This window comes from Colletotrichum tamarilloi (assembly GCF_030869305.1).
Source record: "Colletotrichum tamarilloi strain Tom-12 chromosome Unknown Scaffold_40.1, whole genome shotgun sequence".
Lineage (NCBI taxonomy): Eukaryota > Fungi > Ascomycota > Sordariomycetes > Glomerellales > Glomerellaceae > Colletotrichum > Colletotrichum tamarilloi.
The window spans coordinates 173,774-193,290 of NW_026849423.1; the positions used below are offsets into that span (position 1 = coordinate 173,774).

General features: G+C 53.3%; 10 protein-coding genes across 10 annotated transcripts; 4 read left to right on the forward strand and 6 right to left on the reverse strand.

Annotated features, from left to right (window-relative positions):
• Positions 1–588: 588 nt before the first annotated feature.
• Positions 589–2,103, reverse strand: CTAM01_09738 (uncharacterized protein; the record flags this gene model as incomplete). The annotated part of the gene is made up of 3 exons (XM_060525754.1): positions 589–1,554; positions 1,610–1,909; positions 2,047–2,103. 3 exons carry the CDS (start codon positions 2,101–2,103, stop codon positions 589–591), a joined length of 1,323 nt encoding a protein of 440 aa, XP_060379630.1.
• Positions 2,104–2,850: 747 nt separating this feature from the next.
• On the reverse strand, positions 2,851–3,114 carry CTAM01_09739 (uncharacterized protein; the record flags this gene model as incomplete). The annotated part of the gene is made up of 1 exon (XM_060525755.1): positions 2,851–3,114. One exon carries the CDS (start codon positions 3,112–3,114, stop codon positions 2,851–2,853), a length of 264 nt encoding a protein of 87 aa, XP_060379631.1.
• A 2,357-nt stretch (positions 3,115–5,471) lies between these two features.
• On the forward strand, positions 5,472–7,613 carry CTAM01_09740 (exonuclease; the record flags this gene model as incomplete). The annotated part of the gene is made up of 1 exon (XM_060525756.1): positions 5,472–7,613. One exon carries the CDS (start codon positions 5,472–5,474, stop codon positions 7,611–7,613), a length of 2,142 nt encoding a protein of 713 aa, XP_060379632.1.
• A 763-nt stretch (positions 7,614–8,376) lies between these two features.
• On the reverse strand, positions 8,377–9,301 carry CTAM01_09741 (SPFH domain/Band 7 family protein; the record flags this gene model as incomplete). The annotated part of the gene is made up of 2 exons (XM_060525757.1): positions 8,377–8,886; positions 8,981–9,301. 2 exons carry the CDS (start codon positions 9,299–9,301, stop codon positions 8,377–8,379), a joined length of 831 nt encoding a protein of 276 aa, XP_060379633.1.
• A 311-nt stretch (positions 9,302–9,612) lies between these two features.
• On the forward strand, positions 9,613–10,488 carry CTAM01_09742 (UcrQ family protein; the record flags this gene model as incomplete). The annotated part of the gene is made up of 4 exons (XM_060525758.1): positions 9,613–9,797; positions 9,955–9,980; positions 10,162–10,339; positions 10,434–10,488. Coding segments are annotated over 4 exons (444 nt in total), but the record flags the coding sequence as incomplete, so codon positions are not given.
• A 745-nt stretch (positions 10,489–11,233) lies between these two features.
• On the forward strand, positions 11,234–12,062 carry CTAM01_09743 (ribosomal protein L7Ae/L30e/S12e/Gadd45; the record flags this gene model as incomplete). Its single annotated transcript, XM_060525759.1, has 2 exons — positions 11,234–11,528; positions 11,647–12,062. The coding sequence occupies 2 exons, from the start codon at positions 11,234–11,236 to the stop codon at positions 12,060–12,062; spliced, it is 711 nt and encodes a 236-aa protein (XP_060379635.1).
• Positions 12,063–13,135: 1,073 nt separating this feature from the next.
• On the reverse strand, positions 13,136–13,930 carry CTAM01_09744 (uncharacterized protein; the record flags this gene model as incomplete). Its single annotated transcript, XM_060525760.1, has 4 exons — positions 13,136–13,270; positions 13,326–13,561; positions 13,652–13,720; positions 13,918–13,930. The coding sequence occupies 4 exons, from the start codon at positions 13,928–13,930 to the stop codon at positions 13,136–13,138; spliced, it is 453 nt and encodes a 150-aa protein (XP_060379636.1).
• A 1,784-nt stretch (positions 13,931–15,714) lies between these two features.
• On the reverse strand, positions 15,715–17,357 carry CTAM01_09745 (dullard-like phosphatase; the record flags this gene model as incomplete). The annotated part of the gene is made up of 3 exons (XM_060525761.1): positions 15,715–15,866; positions 15,931–16,159; positions 16,215–17,357. 3 exons carry the CDS (start codon positions 17,355–17,357, stop codon positions 15,715–15,717), a joined length of 1,524 nt encoding a protein of 507 aa, XP_060379637.1.
• A 979-nt stretch (positions 17,358–18,336) lies between these two features.
• On the forward strand, positions 18,337–18,594 carry CTAM01_09746 (uncharacterized protein; the record flags this gene model as incomplete). Its single annotated transcript, XM_060525762.1, has 1 exon — positions 18,337–18,594. One exon carries the CDS (start codon positions 18,337–18,339, stop codon positions 18,592–18,594), a length of 258 nt encoding a protein of 85 aa, XP_060379638.1.
• A 108-nt stretch (positions 18,595–18,702) lies between these two features.
• CTAM01_09747 (uncharacterized protein) lies at positions 18,703–19,029 on the reverse strand (the record flags this gene model as incomplete). Its single annotated transcript, XM_060525763.1, has 1 exon — positions 18,703–19,029. One exon carries the CDS (start codon positions 19,027–19,029, stop codon positions 18,703–18,705), a length of 327 nt encoding a protein of 108 aa, XP_060379639.1.
• Positions 19,030–19,517: the final 488 nt, after the last annotated feature.

Below are 19,517 nucleotides of genomic sequence, written 5' to 3' on the forward strand. Positions count from 1 at the left end.
GATTACCAGTCTGCTTAAGCGAGAAAGCCGTATCCTTGTCCGTATGACGCTCCTGCTTGTAGTCGTACGGGATGGGGGGAAAGGTACTTTGGATGTGTGTGAGGTTGGGAAGGGGGATCAGCAGAAGAAGATGGAGGCAGTTCTGAAGGTCGGGTCTTTTTCCGGGCACTGGCTACCCAAGATGAACTATGCAGATTGTTGTTTTGTTGAGGGGTGTTTGTTTGTAAGGCGTTGATCCGGGTTGACATCCCGTGGACCAGCTGAGCTGGATAATCACCATAATAACATCCACAGATAGTAGGCAACATTTGACTGGAATCATACGTACCAGCCTGCCTTCTCCGTTTATGTTTACGTTCTATTCACGGGGTGCAAACAGACAGCTCAAATGTGAATCTTCTTGGGCTGCCAAGCCTATCTACAACAATCACGCAGGTATTAAAGATCTGTGGTGTAAGAAACATACGGTTGATCATGATTTGTACAGGAGGTAACTTGAACTCTCCGAGAGGAGCATTAACTCTAAATCCATCGCTTCTCCAACTCCAACTCCGGCTCCAAAAAAACAACAACACCAAACTACCCTGTCTAGACCGTGAACTCTTCGTTAAGCCAGTGCTTGAGCACGACGTGGCCCTCGCTGAACGTCTTCTTCTCCCAACGCACAATAATGGCAGCATGGCTGTGCCTGTCCTTGTGAATCCAAACAGGATACTTGTGCCATCCCACAGAGTCGAGTGCCTGAATCATCTGGAACTGGTAGGGCGCCAAGGCGAGGGTAGGCTGCGACGGCACCGACATGCGCCTTTCCCTAGCCAGGAGCTGTGTGGTGCTGCGATCCATCTCGACCTCATCCAGATCCTCTTCCGATTCACTTCCCAGGAACTCTTGGTCTTGCGAGCTGTTGAGAGTCTCGTACACGTGTTCCACCTCCTCCCGAATCTCCTTCATCCACAGCGGGCCGCGGTATTCGTCAATTGCCACTCCTGCAAGCCCCTTTTCGTGCAATTGAATGCGTTTCGATGAACGGACCGTCTGGACGACTGAGCTGAACAAGAACGCAATTATACCAATGGGGACGAAAATCGTCAAGGCTATGGCGAAAGGAACGCGCTTGATCCATTTCCAGCTTGACCCAGCAACAGACGAAAGCGTGGCCGGCTCCGAGATCTTTGGCTTTGGCGCCACGGGATGATTGGGATCGAGGATGACATCTTCGTAGCCGTCCAAGAAATTGGCCTTGATCTTGTCGACGTTGGTGTAGGGGTCGGTCTTGGTAATACCGGTGGTGTAGTGCACAGCACTTCTGTCGTTGACAATATTGGTGTATAAGGTGTGACGTTTGAATCGCTTTAGTCCGGCGAGGAAAATGGAGTCGGGATCGGCCAAAACGGCGAGCAGTGGTCGACCGGTATCGCGGAAGTTGTCGATGGTGAACAGCTGACGGCCGGACATAGATAGGGTGCGAGCTCCGAGAACATTCCACAAGTGATTGTGCCATCCCCGGAGTGGTGTGCGGACGCCGAGGTGTGGCGTGGCAAAGGTCACAAAGTTCTACCGCAAGTTAGTCGCCATCATCCTTTACTGCATCAAGAGATCCTTCTCTCACCATGCATTCCACGGTATCGAGTATGCCCTTGGAGTGAAGCAGGCCAACGGCGTAGCGGGAAACGAGACCTCCGAGCGAGTATCCGACGATGCTCAGCTTGGTGATCTTGCCGCCCTTCTCCTCAATGAGGCGCAGCTCCTCCTCGATCTCGGCGCACACACGCTCACCACCACGCTCGATACCATCGTACGTGAAAGAGCCACTGTTTCGCTTCGCAAGCAGCAGGTGTAGCTTGTCGGCGGAGTACTTGGCGCGCAAGCTTTTGGCGATCTGGGCCATGTGGTTGGGGTTACCCCAAAGCTATGGAGCCGAGGCGGCGTTGCGTTAGTTCAGAAACATTCATGACGTCGTGGGAAAACGGTGCTGCAGTCTGCAGACGGGTGCAGAAAGGGAGAAAAAGACAGGGAATGACGTGTAAGGTGTAAAGGTAAACTCACCCCATGGACCAAGACGCAGAGATGATCGGCCTCTGCGGTGCCTCCGGTGTAATCCATTAGATAGTCGTAGGATGAGATCAGGGACCGGTTAATAGAGCGAACAGAAAAGGGTAACAACGTTGGAAAAAGTTGCGATGGAGAACGTCGAAGGGAAGCTCCAGTGGGACGCGCTCCGAGTTAAATTCTCGGGGCGACCACAAGAGTCCCTCCAACGGACAATCCGCGAAGCCCGACCGTCGAGGTGGAGGGGGGGGGGCGTCTGAAGTCCGCTCAGGACAGTGGACAGGTGCTTGTTGGCGGGTTGAAATTCAATGACACCAACACTGCCCTGGGCCCCAATACCGGGCTCTCCCGCACGCTGGCGGAGCGGCGTTTGCTACTTTGCTGCCCGTAATACTGAAGGGGTGTATGCAAGTCCCCTGGATTTAAGGGGGAGATAAGGCGGCTTAGCACCACGATTGCTCCGGTAGCCTCCTGTGGTGGTGTGCTTCCAGGCCGCGATTGGGTGAGGGTACCGTGCGCCGCGTGGCTTCAGCGGCCTGGTGATTCCTCCTGTTTCCTTTGCAGGCTGCAATTACTCGTCCAAGCTGTTTGTTGATTGGGCAGAGTCGGTGTTTGTTTGCTAACCACACCTCGTACTTTACCCTGAGGTAACTAACCTTACCAAGGGTAAGCTGTCGGTAAGGTAGGGATCGAGGTACCTAGACAGTAGACAGGAATGGAATGCGCGCACGCGACGTCTCTTTTGGGACCTTGCTGATAAAGTGGAGGGAGCTGCAGTTCGCAGCCGTTGGTGGGGTGGAATCAGCTCGTCGGGATTGCGACCCGTGACGACACCTCAAGCTGCAAGTCTCTCCGTGTAGTCCTGGGTTGGGTGAGCTCGCAAGATGGTCGATTTTGGGGAACAACTCGAGAGTAAGTCGAAGGGATGCAAACCTGCCGCGAGGTGGTGAGGACCCTGAGCCGAGCAGGCGCGCCGGCCGCCCACTCGTCGCTGGTACGAAGTAGTCGAGAGGACGGGTGTGTGAGAACCCAATTTCGAGTTGAACTTTGGTCTTTGGAGTTCATCCGCTGGGTACGTCACGGTGATCTCTAGCTTTCGCAAGCGCGTACTTCATCCAAGAGGATTGCTTCGTTGTGCAACTTCCCGTTCTGCCAAAGCAAAGGTTTTCAGATCACAACTTTCGTCCACGTGGTGGGCATTGGGCGCCTCATTTATAGACGGTCCAAGATTGAACAGATAGCATTGCACAGGAAGCAAGCCAGGTTGGTTTGTGAACCCCTCGCTTCATCTTGCGCCTTGATAACGATTTCCTCGATAACTGAGCTAACACAGGAGTGACACTGACAGGCAGGACATACCTCCCGGCCGTACTCACACACTTACCTACACAGTAGACTCTGCACTACGGGCTACTCACCGCCAATAGCTCTTGTCCAACCGTTGCACCGCGATAGGCAAGTCCATCCTCGAGACCAGGGCTGCCCATGGTTTCGCCCTTTCGCTTGGTGCCACTGCCACTAGCACTCGCCGGGGCTCTGATACCGCAGTCCCGTTATCAGCGGGCAAGAGAAATGGCTGGCGGCTTCGTTAGGTTGGCGGGCGTCTTTTTGGCTTTTGACTCTCCTGCTCTGCCTGCTCTGCGTCTCCATCTGCGTGTCTGCGTCACCCTGCCCATGCAAGGAAGGTGCGGAGACTGCATTCTTATTGTTGTGCCCCGTATGGAGTACATACGCAGTAGTAACTCAACACCTCAAGAACGAGGGGTTGTGGTGGATAAGGGAGGACAGGTTGATCACCAGGTCCATCATATCACATGCGAGACCATGCCTGTGCAGCCCCGCGCGGATCCGATAAGAGATGTCGGATCTGACGAGCTGCGGGCACAACAAATGAGAGCACGGCGGGGCTTGATCTTGCTGGCGTCAGACGTAGGTACTGAGATTGGTAAAGTGCAATGTGACGGAAGAGCAGTGCAAGTGGGATTCGTGAATCAAGCCTAATCTGTAGTGTACTTTGTGTGATTAATACACTTTCTGCCATGATGTATCTCCAAGATGTCTTGGCGCGGGTGGAAATGCCCGTGTGTATTATCGGGCTGATTCCTGGGCTTCCAAAGATGAGACGGTGGATGAAATAAAGTTTGTGTATCTGGAACTAACAACGATATACTGTGGGCAAGGCTCTTTCTGGAGGGTCCTGGACGGCCATGGAGGGAGATATCGCGGGCCTACCAATTTCTCCAAAGTTCAGGAACAAAGATGCCGGGCTTATTCAGAAAAGCGACAGGTCGATAGCAGACGTGGATTGCCTTGCCGTTCTTGGGTGTTCGTATGCAGGCAGGCCGCAAGCTGCAAAAGATGATTGACGGTTTGGGAAACTCCCAACTTGACTCAGGTGGGTGATGTAACGGCGTCGAAACAACTTTCGGTGTAAAAGGACAAGAAAGGATGCTACCCTGAAGCTCGATTGCAGTCTTCCCTAGGTTGTCATCTCGGTTGATGAGCTAGACCATTTCTCGTTGCGTGCTGCCTTATCTTGCCAGTGCATGGACATCTCGGCAACCTGGATCATTGCGTGCCCTCATTGCGTGGCAGGGGAAGGTGACGACGAAGTATTCGAATGCATTAGAAACTGCAAGATCCAGACCAACAGTGGAGATGGATGCATCTCCGTCAGGTACGGAAAGATCCAGTGCTATTCTCGGTCAACGGCCCCACTAGAGCTCCAAGCTGGCCTTACGCAGTAAATATGCACCTTGAGACTTAGGTAATCCTTCCAGACGCTCGGAGCCACCCTTCATCCCAACTCCGACAAGATTCGAGACACATCAACCATCTGTGACACTGTCCCAAACCAACCCATCTTTATGCCTTGGATTTTCCCGTTATCGTCTTTTTGCAGCATCACCCAATCTTACTTCATTCTCGTGTCAGCCTCGCCCGGTCTACGCGCCACAACCGACCAACGTCCCCTTTGTCCGTGGACCCGCGAATTCTCCGACTGGAACGTCACAACCTGACCTAACGACATTGGCCCCATCTGTGTCTGCGTCTGCGTCTGCTTTCTGCCATTTTGGCTATGAGATCCTCGCACCATTCCCCCGGATCTTCGAGGCCTTAATCGGCGCTTTCACACTCAATCTCCCTCTATCCCTCTCGAGCTCACTTAGGCTTTATCCCACACCAACAGCCAGTAGTCTCACCCCACTCTCTCTACCATTCACAGCTTCGTCCGTGTATACCCTCCAACGTATACTTCCGTCTGCAAACGAGGCTCTGGCAGTCTCTCATCTCCGTCACCTTCGTTCCTTCTCTTAGTGTTGCAGTAACAGACGAAGAAGGAAGCAGCCGCGCCTGGCGGTCCTGCCATTGTTCAACAGAACCATTGTATTTCTACAGCGTCTGAGGAAAGTCTTGTCACAATGTCCTTTGTAGACCTCAAACACATTCCCTGTCCCAAGGGAGAGCAATGCACAGCTTTCATGTGCCTCTTCCAGCATAAAGCAGACAGGGATAAGATGGCGGCACCATCAGCACCGGCACTCAACGCGTCAGGAACGTCGGCAAAAAGGTCGACTGATACCACGACGGATGCAACCCGGGATGGCCCTCGAAAACGTCTGAAGGTTGCCCAAGACGTCAGAAACCCCGCCGATTCTACAAGTCCTCCCACTCCTGTCAAAACGACCTCAAAACAAGACGTTACCGCACCAAGACCAGATGACACTCTGTCACCTGTCGCTCGGCCCATCTCACCTCCACCTTTAAAGCGTCCATCGTCCTCCTCCTCCACGGTCGTGAAGAAGCTTCCACAGTCTAAACCAGTCGCACCTTCTCTCGCTTCTTCGTCCGACCTCAGGAAGTCACTGAATCACTCTGCTCCAAGCAGGTCCTCTCCTTTATCATCGTCTATTAATCCTCCAACTAAACGCAAGGCTGATTCACCTGCCACTGCTATATCTCATTCTTCCCCAGTAAACCTAACTTCAACACAAAAAGACACTCCTTCCACTCCATCCAAGACTGACCCTCCTAAGAAGATCAGGAAGGTCGAGGCTCTCAACCCTCGTTTACTCAAATCATCACCAGCAAAGTTTGAGATACGATTCAAGCTAGTGCAACTGCTACATGAACAATACGCCCGCCTGAACAACGAGCTCAAGAAGACTGCTAAAGACGCAGAAGAGAAGCAGCTCCTTCTCACAGATCAAGATCTCATTTGGAGAGTCCTTGACGAAGAAGAATCCACGGCGATAGAGAAAGGCGCCATTTACTCAAACGTAATCAAAAACAAAATCATGCAGTACAAAAAGATGACACTCCTTCAGTGGAAGGAGGAGAGAGTCGTTCAGCGACGCCAGACGACTCAAAAGGGCCCTCACAGCAAGGCTACCGCCCCTCCCAAGAAGATTGTTACGGGCTTGACCCCGGCCCAGGAAGTCCAGCTTGTTCGCCAACTCATCACCCCCATCGACGGCCTTGCCGCCCACGGCTACGTCTCCTCTGTCCCTGCCGAGGCCGACATCCAGAAAGCCCGTGAGGGTCTTGATGCTGCAAAGGGTTGGGAGAAGTGTGACCGCTGCGACAAGCGCTTCCAGATGTTCCCTGGAAGAAGAGAAGAGGATGGAGCTCTCGCCTCTGGTGGCAGTTGCACCTTTCACTGGGGCAAAACCTACTTTCCTGAGCGCCAGTTGGGCGATAGATCTCAGCAACCCAAACGCTACCGATGCTGTGGGCAGGCTGTCGGAGACTCTGCCGGCTGCCACTCCAACGCTCACCACGTTTTCAAGGCATCAGATCCCAAGAGACTGGCATCCGTTCTCAACTACGCCGAGACGCCTGCCAACCCCAATGCTCCCACCGACAGAGCTGTTGGCTTCGACTGCGAAATGTGCTACACGGTCCATGGCCTTGAGCTCATTCGCCTAACTGCAACATCGTGGCCTACTGGAGAAGAGCTATTGGATGTCCTCGTTCAACCCATCGGTGAGATCCTTGATCTCAACTCGCGCTACTCGGGTGTGTGGCCTGAAGACATGGCATCCGCCGAGCCCTGGACTGCAAAGGAAGAAGATCCAACTCCTGCCCAGGCGAAGAAGATGTCGAGCCCCAAGAAGACCAAGAAGAAGATGAAGATTGTGTCGTCGCCTGAAGTTGCTCGCGACCTTCTCTTTGCCCTCATCAGTCCCGAGACTCCACTAATTGGACACGGACTGGAGAATGACTTGAACGCCGTTCGCATCGTCCACCCTACTGTCATTGACACTGTTCTTCTTTACCCTCACAAGCACGGCCTTCCGTACCGCCTTGGCCTGAAGATGCTCATGGACAGCCTTCTTAACCGTAAAATTCAAGTTGAGACGGCTGGCAAGGTTCAGGGACACGACAGTGCGGAAGACGCCCGGGCTGCGGGAGATCTCGTGCGCCTGAAGCTCTCCGAGGAATGGAAGAGCATGAAGCTCAAAGGTTGGAAGCTTGAGGGGGGTGAGTTCGTGCCGCCCGGCGGCAAGGTGGACGATTTCAATGGTCACTTGACTGCCGAGTTCCTTGAATCTGCCCTTTAGAGCCGGGTGGGCATAGCACATGGTTGATTTTACGACAGAATGAGCTGGCGTTAGGGAGGACAAGGGGTCCTCAGGGAAATGATGCCTTGGGTCGATGGGCTTTTGCAGTTATGATACCTACCCTACATGGGTTTTCTTAATACTAATTGGTACAAGGGACCATTCTCACTCAGCTATTCTTGACTTATTTTTCCACGATGTGATTGCTTGCGTGCGACTATCTAACGTGTACCTATTCGGTGAGCAACAAAATAGTCGCTTGGCGTTTCTTCATCCATCGGGTAAGCATCGTACTGTTTGGACCACGGGCAAGAGGGGTAGATACTCAATGACTGTTGAATTGTAGACAACTCAAAATCGTGACAAGAGGGGATGTGAAGTGACCAGAATGCATATTAGAGAAGCATGTGTGGAAATGCCGACAATATTAACTTTTTACCATCTGCGAGACTGTTCAGGATGTCACCAGTGCTCTCGGTGTTCGTCTTCGGGTGCTTTCTAGGTGCTGTCACGGAGTTCTTGGCCATTGAAGAGAGCTCTACATCACATGATCGATGTGTACACTCCACAGCTTACCCTTCAGCCCGCCTAAGAGAGTTGGGCTTTCGCAAAAACCAAGGGTACGTGTGGAAAGGCGGCAGAATTCATTGCCCTATGATTACACTTATTGAAGCGGTGACTTGCCTTCAAAGTCTATAATACAGCGTCGCCCTCTTTTTTTCACTACTTCATCCACTCCTTCTTGACATTGCGACCAACCACTTTACGGCCGGCCAACGTTCAACAGCATCTGGTTACCGCTCTTACCGCCGCTCGGCAAGTACGCGACATTCGGATTCGACGACAGCGTCGCCGCGATATCCCGCGCGGCCTCAATCTTTCGAATCTGCACGAGGCCGTCGCCGTTCTTGGCGATGGCCTTGCTGATCGTCTCGGCGGACTCGGCCTCGCCCTCGGCGCGGATGACGTTGGCCTGGCGCTCCTGCTCGGCCTTTTCGACGATGAAGCGCGCGCGCTCGGCGTCCTGCTGGGCAATCTGCTTCTGCTCGACGGCCTTTGTGAACTCCTTGCCGAAGGTCATGTGCGTGATGGAGACGTCCTCGAGGGCGATGTTGAACTCGGCGGCGCGCTTGCGGAGGTCGGAGCTGATGCGCTGGGAGACGGCCTCGCGCTGGGTGATGAGCTCGGCGGCGTCGAACTGGGCGACGATGGACTTGAGGACCTCGTTTCCGATGGAGGGGAGGACTCTCTCGTCGTAGTCTTGGCCGAGGTTCTGTAGTGGGTAGTTTGTCAGCGTGTGTTGTACTTTTCCAGCACAGAGGGAAGTTGTGGTTTAGATAGAGAAGAACAAAAGGAAAAAAACTTACCTGGTAGATCTTGGGGAGGGCCTGGACTTCGGGCCGGTGCAGCACACGGAGGGTCAAGCTGACCATCTGGAGATCCTTGCTGCCCGTCGTCGTCGCGATGTTTCTTGGCTTCGTCCGCACGTCAAAGATGATGCTCCTCTGCAGCCACGGCACGAGGAAGTGCGTGCCCTCGTTGATGACGGCGTCCTTGACACCGGACATCCTGTCAAAGATGACTGCTCTGGATCCACCCTTGACATCGTAGATTGACGACTGCACGACCGCGATACCAATGGCCGCAGGAACGGCCATGCGGTACGCAAAGCCCAGAGCTTGAGCCATTATGTCGGATGGCTGATGAAAGCGTAGCGGTAACTTTCGTTTGCGTTAAAAGGAGGGGCGCTTCGAGTCCGCTGAAGGGTATCGCGGGCTATCCGAGTTGAGCTTCGAGGGGCGGGTTCGTGGTGGTGGGCTGATGGTGCAGTGTATCCGTCAGGACTGAAGCTTGCCGAAAGCTCCTTTCACCAGAATGCGGCGGCGGTAAGCTCCGTCATGGAATTTTGGGACGCACTGGGTGACCGGGGTGGTCGGATGGGTGGTGACGGTTCGAAAGGGACAGTCTGCGCTAAGCCGTTTCGGGACGTGCGCCTCAGCTTTCGGGTTCGGCAGGAAAGGCAAGGACAAGATTTGAACCTCGTCCGATTCGACCCTCTCCGATTTACTCCAGAATATCCAAACCCGTGTTGCACATCACCGTCCACCACAGCACAACCGCCACGATGAGACCTACGCAAGCTCTTATGGGAGGACCCAGCGTCCCCCACGGAAAGTACTCTCAGTAAGTGAATTTCTTGTTGGAGGTCAATTGAGCGGGCCAACGGGAAGGAGCGTGCGGGCTTTTTCCGAATGAGAAAGATCATGAAGTTCCCTGTGCCCGCCGCGCCATGCACTGCTCCCAATTGCATCATTTGAATAGCCCGCTGACATTGAAATAGCTACCTCGGCTGGTGGGGACACATTGGTATGTCTTTTCGCGATTATCCCGATGTCGAATTACGATGGCGACGCGGTTGAACGATGGACAATGGGTTTCGGAAAATGGAGAAATTAAGAGGAGGGACTCGTCCAGGATTCGACGGCTGATTACGATGCACAAACGATACGCATTTCGAATCGAACATAAGTACTGACAATAGTCTCAGGTGGCGAGAAGCAGAGAGGCATCATCACCTACGGCATCACCCCCAACCGCCAGAACCCCTTCGCTGGCGCCGCCCACGACGCCGTCTTCAACACCTGGCGCCGCTTCAGCCACCAGGTCCTTTACTTCCTCCCTCCCCTGGTCGCCGGCTGGTACATCATGGACTGGGCCACCCACCGGTCAGTCACTCCCACGGACTCGGTTGCAACAACAAACGCAACAACGAGGGCAATCCGAAATGAAGCAAAGGCATGGCGCTAACAATCGATACAGCAACCACTACCTGAACTCCAAGCAGGGCCGCGCCGAGTTCGGCGACGAGGAGTAAACGTTCCTTTGTGAAGAAGGCGGACGACGAGTGCTAGAGGTGGACAACGATTCCCTGTGTCAAAACACGTGTATATCAACTACGTAGAGGGGGAGACATGGAATAGAGCCCCATTTGGACGATTTAAGCATATCACATATTCTATGATTGAAGACGTATTTCACGTGATTAGATGTTGACTGGTCCCTTGACTCGCAATGGATCTTCGTAAGGCCTGAAAACATTGATGCGAGTATCTGAGCCGAAGATGTCGCAACACAGTGCTTTGTTATACCGTCAAGGCTGATTCATAGCTACTCAGCCTGAATCTAGTAAAACGAGTAGTCCGACTCTCCAATGCGTTCGTATTGTCCGTGGAAATTGAATCATGTCTGCGGCCCTGATACAGCGCTGACATTTGCTCAATATCGGGACCGTGATTGGTCGGCTGTACCCACGTGACCTACTCACCGAGACATACCCTTCGGTGAGCAAAAGCCAATGCGGTTCGGCGCGGATATACCGTGGCACCGAAGCTCCCCAATCGCACAGCTGCAGAGGTGGGGCAACCTAGAAAAAAGTTGCATTGGCCAAAGGGTACAGGAAGTGAGAAAAAAAAATCGAGCCTATCGAACCTCGAGCCGAAAGCTTCAATTCCCACGACCGTCGCCTACCCACCCCGGAGTCCCTCGCCGTCGCCAATCGCCAATTGCACCCTTCCTCTTACAGATTTCAGTTCAGAGCATCACCAAAGAAAACCGCTACAATGGCCGCCGAGAAGCCCGACCGCAAGGAGAAGAAGGACAAGAAGCGCTCCGTGTCCGACGGCGCCATCAAGAAGGACAAGAAGGATAAGAAGGACAAGAAGGAGAAGAAGGAGAAGCTCGAGCGCGCCCTCGACGAGCACCTCCAGGCTGACGTCGCCGCGACCACCGTCGCCAGCGGCGATGTCACCACCGTCGTCGCTGATGGCCTCCCCGTCGTCGGCGCCCTCGTGCCCTTTGCCGTGCCGTTGGCCGATGAGAAGGCCATGAAGAAGGTTATGAAGTCCATTCGCAAGGGTGAGTTCTTTTTCCCCCTTTCTCACCTCCTTCGTAGACGCGGTACCTACGCGGATCTCATCGGCCAGCAAGAAGACTCTTCATTCTCAGAACAAAAGACTAATAAACACCTTCACAGCCGCCAAGAACAACACCCTCAAGCGCGGCGTCAAGGAAGTCGTCAAGACCCTCCGCAAGTCCCCCGCCGCCGGCCCCGGCAACACCGCCTTCCCCGGCGTCGTCGTCATCGCCGGCGACATCTCCCCCATGGACGTCATCTCCCACCTCCCCGTCCTCTGCGAGGACCACAACGTCCCCTACATCTTCGTCACCTCCCGCGCCGAGCTCGGCGCCGCCGCCAAGACGAAGCGCCCTACCTCCGTCGTCATGGTCTCGGAGAAGCGCTCCGCCGCCGACAGCAAGAAGGCCGAGAAGAAGGCCGGCGAGTCCAAGGGCGACGACGAGGAGGACGACGGCGAGGACTACTCCGAGGTCTACGCTGCGCTCGTCAAGCTCGTGCAGAAGGAGACTGCTAAGCAGTCCTTCTGGGCATAAACGAGTAAGCTTCTGCTGCTACTATTCGTCTTACCGGTACGGGCATACGTGACATGTCGAACTGGAAATACAGTTGAAAAGAAATGATGAATTGTCACACTATACGGGTGGGGTTAAAAAAGCTTTTTTGCGGGCTGGCTTTACAACACAAAAGAGAAAGAATTCGGCGTTTTATAGGGCAATTTTGGGCATATGGTGTAGTACTCTTTTGTTTGCACTACTCCTTTCTCTCTTTCCATCTTTCAAGATTCTGTCTTGAGGAAAGAAGAAAGAAAAATAAATGATTTAACCATCATTACAACTTCCGTTGGAACCTTTAAGGGTGCGGAGGTGTGGAGGAAATCTCTCTTGCTTTGCCGGGGCTCTTTGACACGAGGTGTCGGAAGCCCTCTTGATGTTTTCCCTTGTGACCTTTTGCCTGGTTGAGGGCCTCTCAAGGCACTATGTCCCGCCAGTCGGCTTCCATCGGCCGTGCAAATTGTGATGTGTATCTTTCCACCTAAGAAAGACCTGCCCGTCAAAGCAAAGCTCTCGCGCTCCCCTCCTACATGAACGAGTTGTAAGTGCTATGGGTATATAATCAAAGGCATGTTGCAGTGTGGCTCTTTGATGATCCGAGGTGTTGACGCGTGGTGGAGATACTTGTCGAGTGGCAAGCAATGTCTGCTAGCTGAGAAAGCACGTTTCCCTTGCCGAGTAACCCAACACAAATAAAGACACAAATCCCTCGTTATTGTTTGCTGATTGCGGCACTCACATCCCGCCAGTATTATATCTTACCTTCATGTGTCATGACACAACATTGGTTGAATATCTTGAAGTAGCACACTTGCTAAGCTTTAAAGCAAGGTATTTCACAAATCACTCAGGTGCCAATGCGGGGATAGTTTTTGGTGATTTAATTAAGGGAATCATGGCTTGAGACGTAAAAGTGTAGGTACATGACGATGGCCCTAGCCGCAATTGCTGGCTATCTTTGAACTCCATGTCCTCATCCCATCCTACCCAACGCTAATAGCACACAAGCAATCCGTTTTCCGGGAATGCTCAATCATTCATAATACATTAACCCTTTAGTCGAAGGGGTTGGTGCGGGTTCCCCACCAGGTGAGGAATACCGACAGACCGACAGTCTCAATGACCTTGGCCAGGACGCTGACGCCAACGGTGTCGACGGGGCGCTTCTCAACAAAGACCTGGGAGATGTACTGCATACTTGTTAGTGATTGAAGGACGGTGAAGGGTGAAGAAAATATGACATACGCCGGGAGCAGAGGTAGCGAAGAAGATCAGAGAGCCGAGGTAGGCAGCGCCCTTGTAGGACAGGGTGCCGGTAGCGTTGATGAGAGCACCAACACCGTAGGACTGGAGGGCAGAGCCGACGAGGGAAGTACCCCAGGCGACAGCGGCACCCTGAGCCTCCTTGGAGCGAGCGAACTCCTCCTTGGTGTTGGCAGCCTTGGCGCGCTGGTAGGTCTGGCCGAAGATGGGGGTCAAGACTGTTGAGGGGGAGGAGCTTGGGTCAGCTGATTCTGTCATGGAATGGCCCGGTGTCCAGCATGGAGCTTGGTGAGAGATATTTCACGTACCAGCGAGCTCAGCCGTGTGGTTGAAGATGGTGCCGAGGGCAATAGCCGAAGGCTTGACGGGGGGAAGGTCTGTTGCAGGAGATTGTTAGTTATTATTCTCATTTAACTGATGATGGCTGGGTTTCCTCTCGAGCCCAAGGAAGGCGCATTCTCCCTCGGGAAGTCTGGGTGAGAGGGCGAGCGTGGTAGCTGAGTAAAGCTACGTAGAGAAGGCGTGATGCTTCCTCAAGCTTCTCTCTGAGAGCGGAATCGGAATAGCGACTTACAGTGCAGAGACATGATGGCTGATTTCTGGGGTATCTTATTGTGATGGAAAAAGAGAATCAATTGAAGTAATGTAAACAGAGCCAGATGAGTGGGAGGGCAAAGGCTTTTATGTGCTAAGGGAGGGAGAGAGAGGGAACTGGGCGGCGTGTGTGTGAGCCACTTGTGACCTCAGCCTCTGCAATGCAAGAGGAGGTAACCGGAGCAAGGCAAGTGCGTAACTACTTCATACCTGTTCGTTCGTTCCAGGGCGAAACAAGAGAGGAGGGAAGCGTGGGAAGCTACTTTACCTTGGCTGGTGGTGGTACCTTAGGCGCCGCGAAGGGAAGGGGCCAGATCGAGGTCTCATTCCATCATCGGTTGGACCTGGGCTTCCTTCCCTCAGGCCATAAAAAAAAATATGTACATGCTGCGGTAGGTAGAGCGTGAAGCATGAAGCTACTTTGGAACTAAGAGCGTAGCTGGACATGGTACAAAGCAGGGGTGGGCAATTCGCTACGGAGAGACATGTCACAGAGCTCTCTCTCCCGTCTCTCTCCTTACTCCTCTCTCTCTCACTCTCAGCTCACCTATTCAATTGAGATGTGTCAATGTCTGTTGTCCCAAGCTTCTCCAAAAACCCAAGCTATGCCTCTTTCACTCACGTCGCCCAGCTGTCGATGTCGTGGTGTCGTCACCTGTCGAATGATGTCACCACCCACCTTCCCCGCCGAACCCACAAGCCCAGGCCTGTCCACCCAAAATTGCTCCGATCATTGGTCGAGACCTCTCTCCTGTGGACCTTCTTGACCTCTCTCCCTGGGCCCGCATACTTCGTAGTTACTCCATACCCCCCAAGCTATCCGCATCTAGCCCGTCCCGTCGACCTTCTGGGCCGTCTGGGTTTAGCACATCATCCTTTCCACCAGCTCGAGCTTTCCTCGCCCGCGTATGCCCGCGAGGGAGTTTTCCGCGACAAGGTCCCGGAGCGAGTCCTCCTCGACTCCCCTGCATTTTCCTCAGGCCCTCAGGCTCTGTGGCTCTGTGGCTCCCACCCGCCCTAGGTAAGGTTGCCGTAAACAAAACACAGTGGGGAGCGATTGACGAAAATCTGGAGCAAAAAAAAACGATCGAGATGCGACTTTCCTGTGTGGCTAGTGCGAGATTCACACTTCCCGTGTCCCCCCGTCACCCCATGCCCGAGGCAAATGATGCTCAGGCACTCGCGCACTCCCAGGTCAATGCAATTCCAATTTTGTCCATACAAACTGCGCCTCTTTTCCGGTTCCCAGGCCCTGCCAACTTCTGCAATGTACATAGCTCCCGCCGAGTCTAGGAAAACCGCATTAGCAAGGGTAGCTGAGCTACCTGACGTACGGATGGTATCATTGCAGCGTAGAATTTCGTTTCTCGAATGGTCGCCCGCATTCACTTGTGCATAATTCAGCTGCTCTAGCTCAGGTACAAACAAGGCAAGAAAAGACGGAATGTCGGAAATATCGTCTAGCTCGTCTACGGCTCAACGTCCACAAGTTCCCATCGTCTACCTTTACACTGTCACTGCCAACCCGACATTTCCATTAAATAACATGTTCTCGCTGAACGTCGAAAAGGCTGGTGGCCTGGCATGTATTCCTGAAGCTCTACAGAATCGTACCGACATTTTGCAGTCGTGCCGCCCAATAACTCCTCTTACCATCCCTTTACCAAATGTTATTAATACACCGCTGCACCACGAAGTTGAAGCCGCTGGTGTTCGCTTTGCCCAATTCCATGCCAGTACAGTACACCAGATTCCCTTCTACAGTCCCAACCCAGTTCTACGCCATATGCTGACCGTCTTCGCCTCCACGCAATGCAAGCAGCGCCCTCACGTCCGACACATACTGGAGACCCTCGAGCAGTGGCACTAGATGCAAGAGATCATTGTCTGTCGGGTCGTTAATCCAGCCTTGAATAGGGATGGCGTTATCTAGCGACGAGGCCCACGTTAGTCGAATTTTCCCACAAATAGATCGTATACTGCCATTACACACCTTGATGGAACATGTAACTCAGTGGACTATTATCCAAGATCATGACCTTGCTCAAGTCCGGCTCAACGGAACTAAGGTCCTTGATGAAGGCTCCCTGTCGGAACGTGCAGTGCTGTCTGTAGTATCGCGCCGAGAAGAATTTCCTCTCTGCCTCTAACCAGTCTATCACGGGGTCCGCATATTCCTGGACCGAGGCCGTGAAAACGACGAGGTTATACCATTTGCAAACCTTCATCACACGATTAGCGCCAACTACTTGTTCAATCATCTTGGACAATGCTTACCCGACGGAGGAAGTCATCACAGTGTGGACGTTTGTTAACCCAGTACAGAATGGGATGCTGCGGTCCGATCGATGTTTGGCCTCCGGCACCGACGTACGTCTGGTTTAATCTGACCTCAACCATATGCCCCGTACTCATGCGTCCCCCCTTGGACATGCTGTGAATCAGGGTTTCGTCGAGGTCCAGAATGAGAGTCTTTTGGTACTTGGGATCGGTTGAAGGCTCGAGGTTGAGGTATGATGGTTGTCGTCGAGGAATCAAGGGTCGAGGAGGGGCCGGTGTCTTTGGATATCTCGTCAGCGCGCCTGCGGGAGACGTCGGAGACTTGAGTTGCGCGGAAATGTCGGAAGAGCCAGATTCACCACTGCCCTTGGGCCGTGCTGCCGCAGACTGCGTCTTTCGGTGCTTCCGTTGCGGAAGAGCATCCTCACTGTGTAGCTTGATACGAATAGATCTCCGTGCTGGCGCAATCTCTTCCGCTGCGGACTTTGAACGCGAGTGTCGACCGGTGGAGCCCCGGCGTCGGCGATCGGCATCCGAGTCTGATTCTGAAGATATGCCTGAAGAAGATGAACCTGATGATCCCACTGGTCTTGAGTACGCAACCCCTCCATATCCGGCGCTACCCTGCCGGCCCGACTTTTCGTCCACGGAGCCAGCAAAGTCTGTCGCGAGCTTTTTGTTGCTTCTATTGTGCAAGCCGAATAATCTTTTGAATGGGTAAAAGAGCGAGAAATCCCCTGCGTCGTCATAAAGGCAGGCAATCAGATACACGCCCGGGGCGGCAAGGGTGGACAATACCCAGCGGAGGGAATTGATGAAGCCGGCAGCGATGCGCCGAGGCAATGAGTGCCATGAAGTTGATCTCAACCCTGCTTCTTTCGATTCTCCCCCTATTAGCGGCGTAGCTTCGCTCGCGAGGTCTAATGCACCATGTGCGTCGTTGCGCTGTTCGAAAGCCGTCTTTTCGAGGGGGAAGGCATCTTCGTCTTGGTCGTCGCCCTGTTTGTCTGCGCCTTCGCCACTTTGCTGGTCGCTGTCAGGTTGGACGGCCAGTCCCAAGGAGCCAATGGAGTTGGATCGCGAGGCAACTGGACTCGGCGGCGGAGAGACGCGAGAGGTGATGATATTCAGGGAGTTCATCTTTGATAGGATATGCAATCCATGAGGCATGGAGGGTCGACGGCGGGTTGCGATGTGGGAGTAAGGATTTAGGAGACGTCGGATAGTAAGGGGTGGTTTCGGTGGTCAGGAATGTTCCAGACGTTCCGCGCGACGAAGGAGGCGATGTATTCGCAGTCGCGTTAGGAGAAATGGGCGTCGAGCAAGTATTTCGAATACACCGCAGTAGGAAGAAGCGAGTGTAGGTTTGACAATCGTCTCAAAGGTTTGCCGCTGAGTCTGTGATGCTTAGTGGGATTGCGTAAGGTTGAGGCGAGGTACTCGACGAGTCTGTCGTGATCGTGGTGGTTGTGTTCGTAGTCGGGGAATGCAAGCCGATGGGCTGTCCAGATGGTTTTCCCCCCAAGTCCAAGGAACGGCAACAATCAGCTCGCCATAGGCGAACGAGGCCTAGGAAAATGAAAGCGCGAGGTGGTGGCGCTGGTGAAAAAGGTTCGTCCGTCGACAGCTAACAGACGCTAAAGTGATATGTGGCCGTCAGCGTAAACCTGTCGATTAGACCTTGAGACCTTGAGAGGGGAGGAAAGACGCAAAAAGGGTCAGTCGGGCTTTCGGGAGTTGGAGGTATCGAGGCGGCCGGGATGCGGTAGTGTTGAAAGGCAATGGATGAAAAGGACAGGGACCTGGTCTGTGATTGGAGGTGTCGGCAAGTAGTCCAGTACCTGAGGTACGGGTAGTTAAAGCAAGATGAGGTGAGGTAGAGGCGCGAGTGGAAGCCGCGGAAAGGAACCTGAGCAAGCAAGCAAGCGGAGGGGAGCAACAGTAAGGTAGGTGCAGCAGCAGCAGCAGCAGCTCAACACTATGGAAATCTGCTGGGTTTGGCCGGATTGGACCGTGGTGGCACTGGGATAACGATTTGATGCCGGCCGGTATCGACGGTATTGGTCCAGGGCTGACCGTGGGGTTACACTGCCTGCTGACCCTTGTGGGGGAATGGGCAATGAAGATAGGTTCACGTGTCGAATTGTTCACTTTATTCCACTGGACCACTGGACAACTATCTCTTGCCGCCTCATCTTTTCCACTCGCTGTTGCAGTTTTTGGAAGATGCAGGACGTGGGTGATGAGCGGGCCAGCTGCTGCCAAGCGGCTACGTAATGGATGTACCTCAGCCCACATTCAGAGGTATCTATCTTCCCCAACACAAACTGGCAGGATGAGGAGTGGGATAACAGTACCTGCGGAACTAAGCCTGTAAGGTACATAGGTACGAATCAGTTGACCTTTTTATACACACTATTTCCTGCAATGTCATATGTCCTTTCAATGTTACCATCTCCAGCAGTATCTTTCTCTGCCACGGGCATCAGCTCTCGCTAACAATGGCAAGGATTTGTGTGAAATGATTGAAAACGTCCATCAGCCGATACCGAGCTACCTTGCTCTCTGGCTGTAATCTTGAACTGTGTGCTCGTCTTTTTCCCATGTGAAAGAGAGCCACTCCACTTTTGCTGTCGTTGTTGAGGGTTTGATTGAACAGCGACAGGGCCGACAGGGCACGAATCGGGGGGCCGCAGTCTGCGGGCACTCTGAATCTGCAGCATCCAAATCTTTGGCGGAATACGGCCTCTTTTGGGCCTCGCAATTCCGATCCATCACTTTTCGTATCCGTGTTCCAATGCCGCTCAACCATTCGCTCCGAGCTCTCATCCCAAGCCCAGGCAGTTCCTTTTGTCTGCCTGAGAAAAAACCCCTCGTTGAACCAGAAGCCTATGGAGACCTTTCACTAATTCAATAGAGTCGCAGCCAGGATACATGACTATTGTCTACACCTCTAATAAGAGAGATCCTTTCTGTCATTAGATGCTCGTACGAGTTCCCTGTCATGTTGGGTGTGGTTGCTTCTTAGAAGGCAATTGAATGGCACATATTCTAGACTCAACTCACAACCCAAGTAGCAGCCTAGGACATGGTTTGCGGAAACTCACAATAAATCCTACCACAGACCGCTGATACTACCAGAATGCTTCAGATGCCAGAGAAGGGAAGAAACTTTTTAGTTAAAGCTGAGGTGTAAGATGCATGCTTGAACCAAGATGACAGGTCATCCCGATATATTGCCTTCGCGCTTGTTCCTATGGGCAATATAGGCGCAATGGTATAGATGCTATCTCGTAAATC